General features: G+C 47.8%; 4 protein-coding genes across 5 annotated transcripts; 2 read left to right on the top strand and 2 right to left on the bottom strand.

Moving 5' to 3' along the window:
• Nucleotides 1-14: 14 nt before the first annotated feature.
• On the bottom strand, nt 15-2,539 carry SEF1 (suppressor protein sef1; the record flags this gene model as incomplete). Of its 2 annotated transcripts, XM_058495432.1 has the most annotated exons (5): nt 2,324-2,539; nt 2,165-2,271; nt 1,862-2,110; nt 1,399-1,812; nt 15-1,336 (listed from the first exon to the last, which is right to left on the bottom strand). In XM_058495432.1, exons 1-5 carry the CDS (start codon nt 2,384-2,386, stop codon nt 280-282), a joined length of 1,890 nt encoding a protein of 629 aa, XP_058354160.1. In that variant the 5' UTR covers nt 2,387-2,539. The 2 variants fall into 2 exon arrangements, with proteins under 2 accessions (XP_058354160.1, XP_058354159.1); XM_058495431.1 differs by having other exon boundaries at nt 280-1,336; nt 2,165-2,539.
• A 148-nt stretch (nt 2,540-2,687) lies between these two features.
• On the top strand, nt 2,688-4,951 carry ONS95_002187 (uncharacterized protein). The gene has a single exon (XM_058495430.1). The coding sequence runs from the start codon at nt 2,752-2,754 to the stop codon at nt 4,414-4,416; it is 1,665 nt and encodes a 554-aa protein (XP_058354158.1). The 5' UTR covers nt 2,688-2,751; the 3' UTR covers nt 4,417-4,951.
• Nucleotides 4,952-9,637: 4,686 nt separating this feature from the next.
• ONS95_002186 (uncharacterized protein) lies at nt 9,638-10,870 on the top strand (the record flags this gene model as incomplete). Its single annotated transcript, XM_058495429.1, has 1 exon — nt 9,638-10,870. The coding sequence occupies one exon, from the start codon at nt 9,638-9,640 to the stop codon at nt 10,868-10,870; it is 1,233 nt and encodes a 410-aa protein (XP_058354157.1).
• Nucleotides 10,871-11,232: 362 nt separating this feature from the next.
• Nucleotides 11,233-12,657, bottom strand: ONS95_002185 (uncharacterized protein; the record flags this gene model as incomplete). The annotated part of the gene is made up of 3 exons (XM_058495428.1): nt 11,233-11,386; nt 11,561-11,863; nt 12,068-12,657. The coding sequence occupies 3 exons, from the start codon at nt 12,655-12,657 to the stop codon at nt 11,233-11,235; spliced, it is 1,047 nt and encodes a 348-aa protein (XP_058354156.1).
• Nucleotides 12,658-12,730: the final 73 nt, after the last annotated feature.

Below are 12,730 nucleotides of genomic sequence, written 5' to 3'. Positions count from 1 at the left end.
TAGATAATTCAATTGTCCGCAGCTGGAAGATTTTCAAAACCTCGTTTTCTAAGGAAGGCCATTTGGACGAAGAATACTTTGCGGTTTTCAGTGCTCCAGAATCAACATAGTCAAGTGACTTGTTATCAATTTGCCAAAAGAGACTGAGTGGTCCAGAAGAGCAAAGCTTCCCTCTGGGATACCAGCACCATGAACGGCTGATAACAGGGAGACTGTCATAATAATTTGCTCTTGGACTCTCGAGAGCCCGTGGTACAATCATATTAATTTTACATTCCATCAGATTCCTGTCAAGAAAGTGAAAGGATCCTGGGACAACAGATCCAACTCCCAAGGAATCTCCCAATCAAAACACACATCTGGCATACACCCATCACCCAACCCACCACCCCCCACCATATTCTCCTCCCCCTCACGCCCACCATCCTCCGTATTTCCCTCCTTCGCAATCCTGGCTTCCCTTTCCCTCTCCCTCGCCTCCCTCTCCCTCTCCGCATCCTCCCTCAACCTCGTAGCAACAACCACCAAATCACTCAACACCACACTCCCAGGCCTCCTACTCCCACTCCCATTCCCATTCCCCTCCCCCACCTCCCCAGCACCCTCAACCAACCCCCTCAAATCCACACCCTTCTTCTCCGCCTTCAAAATCATATCAATCAGCTTGACGCCCCTCCCAGCATGATCATTCTCGTCTCTCGTCCAAGAGGAGAAGATGTCGTGGATAGACCGGATATGCGGGTCTGTATCTTCGGGTTTGAGTTTCAGCGCTTGGTAATAGATGAGCCGGACTTTGAAGATGAATGCCATGGACATGACGAGGAGGAGGAAGTTGAATTTGGGGAGGTGGCGGTAGGGACTGCTTGGGGTGGCGGGGTTGTGGGCGGCGGGGGAGAGGTTTTGGAAGGTGTGGACGAGGCGGAGGGAGGTGAGGTAGATGGTGTGTATGAAGTTTCGTCGCTCGGTGGTGGTGTCTAGATCAGCGAGCGAAGCTATTAATTCTGAAGCGGCACGACTCTTTGAGTCCAGGTCAAGCTGGAGTGTGTATAGACAGATTTGCGCACCGAGGAGAAGAACTTCGCTCTTGGCATCCCAGCAGGCGTTGTGCTTCTCGCGGATGGAATCAAGATCTGAACCTAGATTAAGGGCGAAGTTCCATGCATGGCTATTGTTTTGTAGACTGCTTATAGTCGAGGTAGATTTGGAAAGAGTGCTTAGGATTTCCACTTTTGCCAAGAATCTTTGTTCGGATGGCGTGCATGGTGAGTGGAGCGTGACTGCAGTCGTGAGCAGTTCTTGCAATACTGGCACACCGATCAACCAGCCTTGGCTGAGCCTACATTTAATATTTATGAGCCACGACATCCTGGATGCAGAAGGAGGAGGGGAGTTACGAACACGCAATTGACATGAACACAGGCTAGCCAAGTCTTCTTTCTGATACGAGCATTCTTTGCTAAACATCCATGTGCGCAAGATTCATTGATCCTCAGTCTCGTAGCGGCATTGGTAGCAAACCCACAATAACTCCAACTTGGATCTTCTATCTTCCGCCAGAAATCGAATGGCCAGACACAGAACATAAGGATCGCTTGGATCGACTCGATGGTATTCATTGGTTCGAGAAGTGTCTTGGAAAGTATGTCTCGGTATCCTGTGACGAGTGAGGGGTACAAGGGGAAGAGAGATGGATGCCATCGAGAGCTGATGATTATGACGGCCCAGAACAGAACGGCTGAAGATTGGTGGAGTTGAGAGAGAGACATGTCTGTGTCTAGGATTGGGAATTGATAATAGTAGTTGATTTTGAAACTAGTTGTGTTCAATTAGACCCTCGGCTGCATGATGAAGGAGGGCTTACTGTTCGAAAAGTTCTCGGAGCTGGTCATTCTGAAGTGATACCGTCCCAAGGGACAGAGGTGATGAAGGCAAATCCCCAATGGTTGAATAACGATAAAAGTCATCTTTTGGCAGTTCGTGTACGCTCTCAATACCACTGATGCCATGATCGCTTGGAACAAGCGAAGGAGTTGCGAGATCCACTGAAATCTCCCGTTCATTCAAGGCTTTCTGAATAGCGTTCAACTGTGTCGTTACTTCAACTAATCGTCTAATCACACCCAAATTAGAAAAATTCGGCCAATCTCCAAGATAAGAAACTCACCCTCGCGTCTTGGTACGTTTGAAGTTCGGATCCGTCTTGCAATGGAGGCTCTTCTCTTGGCAGCGAGTACAAGCTGCAGGGAACGTCTCTGCGCTATCGCAGCGGTGCTAAAGATCATAAGCTGGACTGAACTACAATTGAATACAACACTTTTCCTACTTTTACTTGCCTACATGCTGTGCAGGCTCTCTGGTTTCGTTTTCTTGTAGAGGGTGTTGGCATGCTGGCCACGTGATGCGGTGAGCGCGAGCACCCTTGTCGCTTTCGACCTCCGATACCCCGTGCTGAAGAGAGATGAGGATGGCACCGGATAGTTAGACGGAGCTCCAGTATGCTCGTAAAAGTGCTTACTGGATCTGATGTTTTGGCAGGACGTTTGAGCAGGGAGTGGATTTGGAAGACGAAGGGAAGCGAAAAGCGCTTCGGTAAGCTAGAGGCGGCACGAGGCGGCACGAGGCGGCACGAGGCGGGCTGATCATTTTCATGACTAAGGTAAACAATGAGTAGTCTGCAACTCAAGTTCGAGATATCTACAGCAGCCCGCAAGGCTGCCAGCAAAACAACTACACCCTGGGACAATAATCCACATGCAGCAACAAAATACGTTCGATAATTTCTACACTCCGAAGAATAATGAGTTCTATTCCAAGTTCCACTATGTGACCCTCAAGCCAGAAGAACGCAGGATCCGCCTTCTTAGAATTCAGCCATTGAAACCTGGTGAGGACGAAGGAACTCGGATCAAATGTGAGCTCATAGATAATCAGTCGCTCGCCGCGATGCAAGGTAAATTCACAACCCTTTCATACTGCGCCGGGGATCCGAAGAAGACGGAAACAATAGTCGTCAACGGGCTAGAATTCAACGCGTTTGCCAACCTGGGCCATGCACTTCGACAAATTCGTCACTTCTGGAAAGAGAAGCATGATACTCAAGAGCTTCTGCTTTGGACAGACCAAGTTTGCATAAACCAAAGCAATTCAGATGAACGATCACACCAAGTCAATTTCATGGGGGATATCTATGGGTCGGCTATCCAAGTGCTTGTTTGTCTATCCGCTGAAGGCGACCGCAGCGGAGGCATTCGGTGGCTGCAACAATTCGCCCACGAGTTTCGGGAATACGAGCAAAACCAGCCTAATAGCGAATGCGCGAGTGATTCCGGTGAAAGCGAAGACCATGGACTGAACTTCTTTCGCGAAAATTATGACGGCGAGAGTTTTCACTGCGGCTGGGATGCCTGCGTGGCTACGATACTCAAAAGTCCATGGTGGTCGCGAGCTTGGATCCGGCAGGAGTACCTCCGTTCTTCAGATGTCTACTTTATAGCCGCAAATGAATCCGCGCACTGGGAAGGGATTACGGAAGCTGTAGAAGTCTTTTATAACGCTGCATACGGAATCGACCTGTTCTGGGATGAAGAAGATCGCCGCACTTGTCCCGGTTCATCCCAAAGGTCGCCAGACGCCTGCCAAGCTTGCCTTCATGCCATGGACTGTAGTGAGTTCCAATACGCTGGGAAGCGCGCCTCTACACTCCTTCATTTGAAAACAGAGCTGGTAACCAAAATATCCTACTCCCCAGACCTATTAGACAGACTAAAACATATGCATCTTTGCGAGTCTTCAGATCCGAGAGACCTAGTATACTCTTGCTTTGGTATTAGCAGCGAAACTTATGGTCTTTATCCTGATTACACATCAAGCGTTTCTCTTCAAGATGTGTTCATCAAAGTGGCACAGAATGCCATAACACATTGCAGAAGCCTAAACATACTTCGCCGCGCATACCTGACCAGAATGGGATCATCTCGCTCGGATCTCCCCTCATGGGTTCCAGACTGGCGTAACATCTCACGAACCCAGGAAGGCCACGGTCACGCACTGCCATCACGCTCTACAGACTTTTTCACATTTCACCCGGATAGTGGAGGTCGGCCAGACCGAATTCTCCAAGTTCGAGGAACTCAAATTGGATTTATTGGCGAGAAGGAAGATATGTGGTCTAAAGTCATATCCTGTCCTGATGGACGCGTACCACTTGTAGGCTATGCCAAACGTAACGATGAAGTCTATGTGCTCCATGGTTTGGGCAATTTGTTCCTACTTCGGCGGCAGAATGACTACTTCAGGGTAGTAGGGGAAGTACTAGGGCGGGATGGCATACTTCCGGGGGTTGATTTGTTGGTGAACGGCCTAGAAGAAATGATCGAAAGAAACGATCCGGCTGTCTTATTCATTGATATATGCTGATTGAGTAAGGGAAACCATAATTAGAAGGCTGGAGTATTTCTTCAAATCAGACGGATCGGATCACCCAAAGTATCTCTACTCCCTCACTAGTTCAATTCTGCATTTATGGAAATGGGGCCGAAACTGTAAAATTTCTCAATACCACACGACACCGGGTTCGATTTTTTACTAGTAATCTATAGCTTTGTAGGATCATCAGCACAACGGCAAGCCTTACCTACTTAGCCAACAAATACATCACGGGGTAAATCTGCAGTTGGGGTAAGGGCAGCTGAAAGTTAAAAAGAAATCTTCCAGTGTTTGTTATGAGGCCGATTTTCGAACAACAACAACCTCCTTCAAAGAGTTTAGAAAGCGAAAGCCAAAGCCGAATCGAAGCCGGCTGTATCCATTTTCCGTTGTTTGGTTTCAAAGCCGATTACTGTACTTAGCGAGTCGTAGCCAAGCGGATCAGCCAGCCATGGCGGGGCGGAGATGCCTCCTGTAGGTACGAGAAGTTGGAAGCAGCTTACATTCCTACCTTAGACGACTGACTTCCTAAGCACGACCTAAAATCGTTGAAACATCTCAAACCAAAGCACAACAAAAGATATCTCTTTCTCAATTCTCAGTCTCAATTCTCAAATTAATATTATTAATAAATTAGGTAAGGTATGTATGTAGGTACGTATCCCGTCCGTCTATCTATCCGTCCATCAAAGCTTCAAAATTCCACAGTCTTTCTGGTATCTTTTTCTATGCGATCCAATCCCAATTAAAGGTTTTCCAAATACTCCATGCCATGCTATTATGCATCATCTTCATCGAAATCAAAAAATCAAAAAAAAAAAATCCCATCAATGAATGAATCAAATCAAATCAAATCAAATCAAATCCCAAACAATGCTTTTCCTTCCCGTTTTTCCTTTCCGTTTTTCCGTCCTTTCCGTGTTCTTCCCCATCCTGTGCGTTTCATGAGAATCTCATGAATGAAGTGCTGTTCGTCGTCGTCATCGTGGTCGTCGATCTCCCGGCCATCATTCTCTCTTCCCCGCAATCAGTCCTCCATCTCCTCCCCATCTCTCAGAATCTAGTTCTTCTTCCCCCCCTGAATAGGCAACCCATAATAAGCAGTGAAAGCCGAGTTAACACTCTTATGATGATCTTTTGCCGCCTTTACAATCTTCTTTCCCAGCTTGTGGAATGCACCACCGGAGGATGAGGTAGAAGATGGGGTGGCGGAGTGTTGGCTGTCGAGGGAGTTTTTGCGGCTTGTTGCTGTGCTGTTGGGTGCGGATGATTTGTCCATGGACATCTTTTGGAAGATGGGGTCGACTTCGGGGTGGGTGAGGAAGAGGGCGGTGGAGAGGGCGGACATCTTTTTTTTTTTGGATGTGTTTTGTTTGTGTTGTGGTGGTGGATGAGTTTTGGTTTGATTTGAATGTGAAGTGTAGTGAGGTAGTGTAGATGTGTCTGTGTGATTGATTGAAATGCAGTGAAGTGGCAAGTAAATCTGTATTGCTCTGATGTCTCAATGATCTGATACTCTCAAAAAAACAAAAGTCCTCTCCAAGCGGATCCCCCTCCCTCTATATATCCATTTCCTCCCCTGACCTACTAATCCCCATAAGTTAAGTCCACACGCCCACGCCCTTTTCCAAACAGTCAGACGACTAGCCCAAACAACTCAACTCTATTCTATTTTTTTTCTCCCTGCCTTTTTCCTTTCCCTTCACTCGCTAACTTAATGCAATGTCCCTCTGACACAAAACAACATGACGAATTTTGCCTGGTATTAATTACATAACAACGCCGAAGCGAGGATGCGACCAGGCGAGATCGAACCCCGATCTGGTGGGACGTGCCCCCCCCAACGCCCTGCGCGGCACAAAGCCGAGAGACATGAACGGCAAATTGTGGATGGGATCATTGGGATGACACGGATGGGATGACATGGATCATGCGGCGTTCAGTACATCGTCCCCCTGGCTACTGCACACTTTTACAAAGCCTGCCTGATGTCGATTTACACGGCGTGAGGTTCCGTAAGCAGCCTGCGGGAGTGACTGACTGTACACTGGCTGGGCTGGTATTGTATGTTCGTCACCCGACAGCAGACAGACAGACCCTGAGTGTTGTGCATGTGTGCATGTATGTGTTTGTTCATCATAGGGCGTCCGACGTTCAGCGCCATACATACTCTCGTAAATTACATGCATAGAATTAATTAATAATAGAACATTCTCCAACCTTCGGCCCTGTAATTGGTTCTCACGCACTCCCAACAAGGCCTGTAAACCTCACCTCACCTCACCTCACCTTACTGTTACCTCCCCGAAGGAATTCGCCCATGGCGAGCGACCACAGAACAAAAATCTGACATCATCGCCATCCAGGTACGTACATAATTTACAATAAGATTTCGTATCCTGTGCCTGTGCTGAAAAAAAAAATCTCTGCTGGGGCTATGGGGTAATAGGATACTGGATTTAGAACACCAGGCCTGAAAATATCAAAATCGAGAATTTCGCAGCGGCGTGAGAAGTACAGTAGGTAGGGAGGCCGGCGGCTATTCACGCCTCGGAGTGGATTTCCCTCCCCCGGACATTAATTAAATTCCTTCCATCCCCAAATTTTCAGAAAACCCACTTACCTACCAGCCAGCCAGAGCATTGATTATTGCGCAATAATAATGGATAGGTTGGTTTGGTAAGTTACGGCGTCTACAAGTAGAAGCCCAGCCTGCCTACCCACTTACCGCACCCGGCCAAATTCCCCGGTAGGTAAACACGTGTGGACGTCCTGCTAGCCTGCATCCATTCCAAACATCTCGTGCAGCGGCCGCTTCGCTGAGTAGAGAAACTTTTCCTTCCCAGTCCCATAAATAAATAAATCCCAGTCCCTCAAAACAAGCTTTTTGAAAACCCAAACCCACCAGTTTCTTCTACGTTATGTGTCAATTTATTACCTAACAAGTCGGTCGGTCGGCACAAGAACTGAAATCTTATTCAGGTTTTTACTTACGACACTTTTGTTTGTTGGTGAAACGAGACATCGTGAGATTTTTTTTTTGTTTTGGTTAGAGGTGCATGGCAGGGTGTGGTGTTTTGGCCTGCGCTGCGGGCATGTGTGGGTGGGCGGGAAAGGATTTTTCCCCTGGGATATTGTACTGTATGGTATGCGCTAAGCGAAATCTCTGTGCAGGGTACTTGTAGATTGACAAGGACGGAGTTGGTTGGGAGGTAATGCGAAGTAGGAGTTCGCACGTGTGCTGGGAAAATATTCTTGCTGGCTGGTCGATGGTATGTCTTGGATCAAATAATTAATTACTGAAACTTGATCTGGTAACTTATTACGAAATTCTTCACCCCCTAAAGTAAAGGCAATTTCCATTCGGTCTGTTTGTCCAGTTGACTCAATCGGTAGTTTCACTATTGGTTTGGTACTGCCGGAGTTGAGTTTAGTGGTGCGGTGACCTGACCTGACCTGACCTGACCTTCGGCGTTCAACTCCGCGCTGGTCGAGAATGAAACCCCGGGGTTCACGCTGTGTCACAGCGAAACGCTAGGAATTGCGAACTCGGCCCCTAGCCAACCAGCCATGGAGTCCTTACTAAATATTTCGATGGCAATGGAATTGTTCTGAATGTTCTCGGGATTTCTATCGATTTTCATCGGCTCTTGTTGTTGATATCTGTCTGAGTAGGTAGGTAGGTAGGTAGGTAGTTTATGACTCCCCCCACCATTTTCAAGACCCGGGGTTCTGGGGGTTTTGGGGAAGAAGTTGAAGTTGCTCTCTCCACTAGGGAGCAGATGTCTGGAGTTGATTTGATCGTGTTGGAGGTGAAGGCACCTGATCAGAGTTTACAAATCATGTTATCTTGTTCGATACATATGGTTCAAGACTCAAGATTGCTACTTCGCTAAGCGAGGAGACCGCAATTGTTGGCTCTCAAAGGGGGTTTCGAGAATCTCAAACTGGACAATGAGGGCATCACCAAGGTCCAAGAACCAACCTGCAGATCTGCATGCACCAAGTGGCCTCCTCCAGTTTCGAGCAGTGTTGAAATCACTATGAGTGAATTGAGAGACGCTCTACAGTGTAGAACTCGGTAGCTGAGTGGGCGTTGCAGCAGTTGGAAAATCCCCTCCTGTTGAGCTCGTCCATGTGGGAGCATTGACATCTCGGGCGGCTGCAAAGACACTGCACTACATCGACCACTGTCCACGAGTATATACGACTTTGTAGAAGAACTCAGTCCCAGGCACTCACTTAGGCACACTACTACCACGACGAAAGAATGTCAAGGGAAAAATTTATCTGCATCCGAACCCGCCAATGCGAGGAATTTTCCCAGCGTTCTTTATCCAAACTTTATTTCAAAGCAGCCTATTCTTCCAAGTCTTGTTCGATTGTTCTTCTCCTCGTCTTCTTCTTTTTCTAACCAATACTTTGGCTTTTAATCAGATGCTGCAAATCTCGCGTGGGCTTACCCCTCGACGTGTGCTTGACCAATGTATGCAATCGTTGCGTCGTTTCTAACACATCATCCTGCGCGTTATAGTACTTGTACCCTGATTAAACCACTTCATGGGGAAAAGTTTCCAGTTATGAAGCCCTGCGCAAGCTCACTACCGGCATTTTTTGTGTCCAACACTCCAGACTTGATGAGCACTGGCACAGCTGAGATGGCTTGCGATGCCGTGTTTCCATACTCGATCAACTTAAACGATCTGTTTTTCTAAGCTGGCAAGGAATTCAAAGCCTTTGTCCGCGCAGGTTCTTCCCTTGTAGGCTATTCTCCTGACAAGTTGTTTGAATAGAGGGACTCATGGGGGCAAAATTCTTGCGGACATATAAATATTGAGGCCGCCACAGCGTGTGATATCCACAATCGATATTGTCCAGAATACTTTATACATTTCTCATTCCAGCTAATCGTATGAACAGAATTTCTCATTAAATATTTGCTACACACCCAACTTGTTATTCCAAATATCTGGCTGATGCAGCGGACTGGCAAGCACGCCCTCCGCCTGAAAAGGTGCTCCAACTTTAGGCTACCGTAGAAATAAGAAATAACTCAAGGCCAACCTCGTCCCTCACCGGCGGATAGCAAAATACTTGAAATAACGTCCATTTAGATTCTGACTTTTGTTCCGAGGACAACCACCAACCTTCCACAATCCTCCGCATTTCCACCTGAACCACAACCCACAATTCCCACACCACCACCACCACCATGCCAGATCACGACATCACCCCCGACGCCACCCTCCTCAACCAAATCTTCACCACCCACCAACCAGAAACCATCTCAATGCTTCTCCAAAACCTCGAAAAATGCATATTTAGAGCAGAATTCCCCAACAGTCTCCCAAATCATCATCATGCTGCACGTGTTGTAGTCCGACTAGAAGCCGAGAATGAGAACCTCAAAACATTCACCACCATTGCAGCTATACAACGACTCGCCGCATCCATCATTCCAGACCTCGTTCCACAAACCCTTCAAGTTGGAAAAGTGAAGAATGCGCAAGGAAGAATTTTCAACTTCTCGGTGATTGAGTTTGTAGAGGGTGAGCTGCTGGATGATGTATGGTGGCAGATGAGCGCCGAGGAGCAGAGGTGTGTTGTAATTGAGCTGGTTGAAGCACTTGAGAAGTTACACAATGCTCGGCTAAGTGACACTAAAGTCCAGGAAATCTTGGGCAAGTCCCTTCGTGAAGAAGGTGGTGAGGTGTTAAAGAGTTTCGAGCAGGCGGCAGGTATCTTCGGTGGCCCTCATACGGGATATCTGAATGGAGGACCTGCCTTGTTAGAGTCTATCATGGAAAGACGAAAGCTCAAGAACAAGCCATTCTGTACTATGGAGTCTCTTGTCGATTCACAAGCTATCAGCATTCAGTCCAATTACGAAGAGCTTGGATCGATACTTATCAACACCTCCGACATTGACAAATGGTCAGGTGACGCCGTCCTCTGCCACAACGATCTCACTCCACGCAACCTAATCTTGCAATCTCGCGCCGGTACAGATGGTGAAGTCAAGTACAAACTAGCCGGGATCATCGATTGGGAGCTCGCGGGGTTCTATCCTCCTTCCTATGAGCTCAGTCTACAAGATACATACCTGAGTGGTGCGAATCGACATATTTCCTTCTACCTACTCTTGAAAGAACAGATGAAGGATATCGTACCGCGATCTTCATCACAGGTTGTGCTTCTAGAAGCTATGGAGCTCATCTATGAGTCCCAGCAGAGGTTGTTGTTAAATGGTACTAACATCCCCGCCCACATCCGGAAGAGGTTCTTGGAGGAGTTGAGGTTGGTGAGAGATAGTGATCCTTATGTTGGGTGGGCGAGAAGACCGCGGGATGGGCCGTTTGCTGAATACTCTAGTGCTGATATTCAGAAGTTGGAGGATGACGTGGTGGAGGAGATGATTGCGAGAAGGAGGTTGAAGGGAAGCTGAAATTCAACGAGGACAGCCTTAGCTATCTTACTGGATACATCAGTAGATACTTTGGTGATTAAGCCGCACCAAATCTATCTCTCACGTCAAATGTTTATCGTGCCGGCTATCTCGCCTACCTCCTCCCTTGCCTCAGCAGTCACATACTAAGGAAGTTCGTGACACTTGAATCCCTGGTATCAGGACCCCAGAGGTGCAAAGAAGCTTGAAAACAAAAAAAAGATACGTGTATTCAAGCGGGTATCAGAACAGTACATCCATCCATCTCTCCCACCCCTCCATTCCTTCCCTCACTCAACCAACTTCATCCATCCCCCACCCCATCCCATCTCATCCATCCCACCACCTCATCTTCTCCAAACTCAAACCTCCTTAACACTCCCATGAATCGTTCTCTTCCCCTTAACCGTAACCACACTCCCCTTCTGCATCACCAAATCGCCTTTGATTTCTAGATCTCCATCAACGTGCAGGTTTCCGTTTAGTTTTAGGGTTCGGGAGATATACAGATTGCCACTATTGGAAGTCATTAGTATGTACCTTTAAAATCCGGCAATAATTTCCTCCCTGCTTTGGAGGCTGGATATCGGAACATTGCATCCGGATTCCTGGCTCCCGAATCCTTTCAAACCTCGAACAACATGAAATACAAGGAGGAATCGAACATGAAAAAAAAAGGGGCAAACTCACCAGCTCTCCACCCACCCCTCAACCCCCACACTCCCACTCGCCTCAACCTTCGTCCCCAGCCTCATCCTGACAGCGCTTCCCTTCCCATCACCCTCACCCTTCTCCTCACCACTCCAACTCCCACCTCGAATCCTCACACCCCCACTAGCTTTAATCGGCCCCAGGATCTCGACTGCACCGACGATTTCAAGCGCACCGCTGGTACTGACTTTGCCGCCTATGAAGATCCCGCGGTCGCCGCCGTTCAAAGAAATGGCGCCGCTGGCGTCGACTTTTTCAGAGACGTGGATGCTGTTTGAGAGGCTGGTGGCGGAGTTAGTGAGAGTTTTACCATCTATTAATCTTATATGCATATATCTCTTTCGTTTTGGTTTACGGGACGTTGGAATCAAACCAAGCAAAACCAAAAAAACGACAGACAAAAAAAAACATGCACAAGATAGAATGAACATAATAAGACAAGTACAACCGTAAAACCAAACAATAGGGAGGAAAAAATAAACTCACTCCACACTTCCACTAGCATCCACCTTCCCCCTCACCGTAACCCCATCCCTGAGCGTAACCTTCCCACTAGCATCCACCTTCCCCTCAACCAGCACCTCATCCTCCAACCAAACAAAACAACTCGCATCGACTTTCCCGTCCACTTTAATATGTTTCTTCAGCGTGACCGACGACGAGGATTTCACAGAGCCGGTGACGTGCAAGGGTCCCGTGAGAGATACAGAGCTGGATGCGGAGATGGAATTGCTTTGTGGGGTTGTGGGGGAGGGGGAGGGGGAGACCTCGCCGGCGTTGAAGATGGGGATAGATGCGTGGTGTTGGATTTGAGAGGCTGAGTCGGAGGGTTGGATAGGGGTGTGGGTGTGGGTGATGGTATGGGAAGCGGGAGTTAGAGTTGAGTCTGTTTCTGAGTATGGTGGAGGAGAGAGTTGACTATCTGGATTCTGGTCTGGGTGATCTGGGTATGACGAAGCGTTGGGGAGGATGGGATCTGGGAATGGATGGGTGGTTTCGACGTGTCGTGTTACGGGGTCGGGGTATTGATCTGATTCCATTTTGGAGTCTTTCGTGTCGGCTGTGATGAGAGTCATGATGGTGGGTATTTGGACTTATGCTTCTGCTGTTGGTGTTCTAAGAATCCGTTCGATTTGAATCTGGCTGATG

Source organism: Cadophora gregata (assembly GCF_030347475.1).
Source record: "Cadophora gregata isolate MNR1 chromosome Unknown scaffold_11, whole genome shotgun sequence".
Lineage (NCBI taxonomy): Eukaryota > Fungi > Ascomycota > Leotiomycetes > Helotiales > Ploettnerulaceae > Cadophora > Cadophora gregata.
The sequence above is the reverse complement of the archived record's forward strand: the minus strand, read 5'-3'. Positions and strand labels throughout refer to the sequence as shown.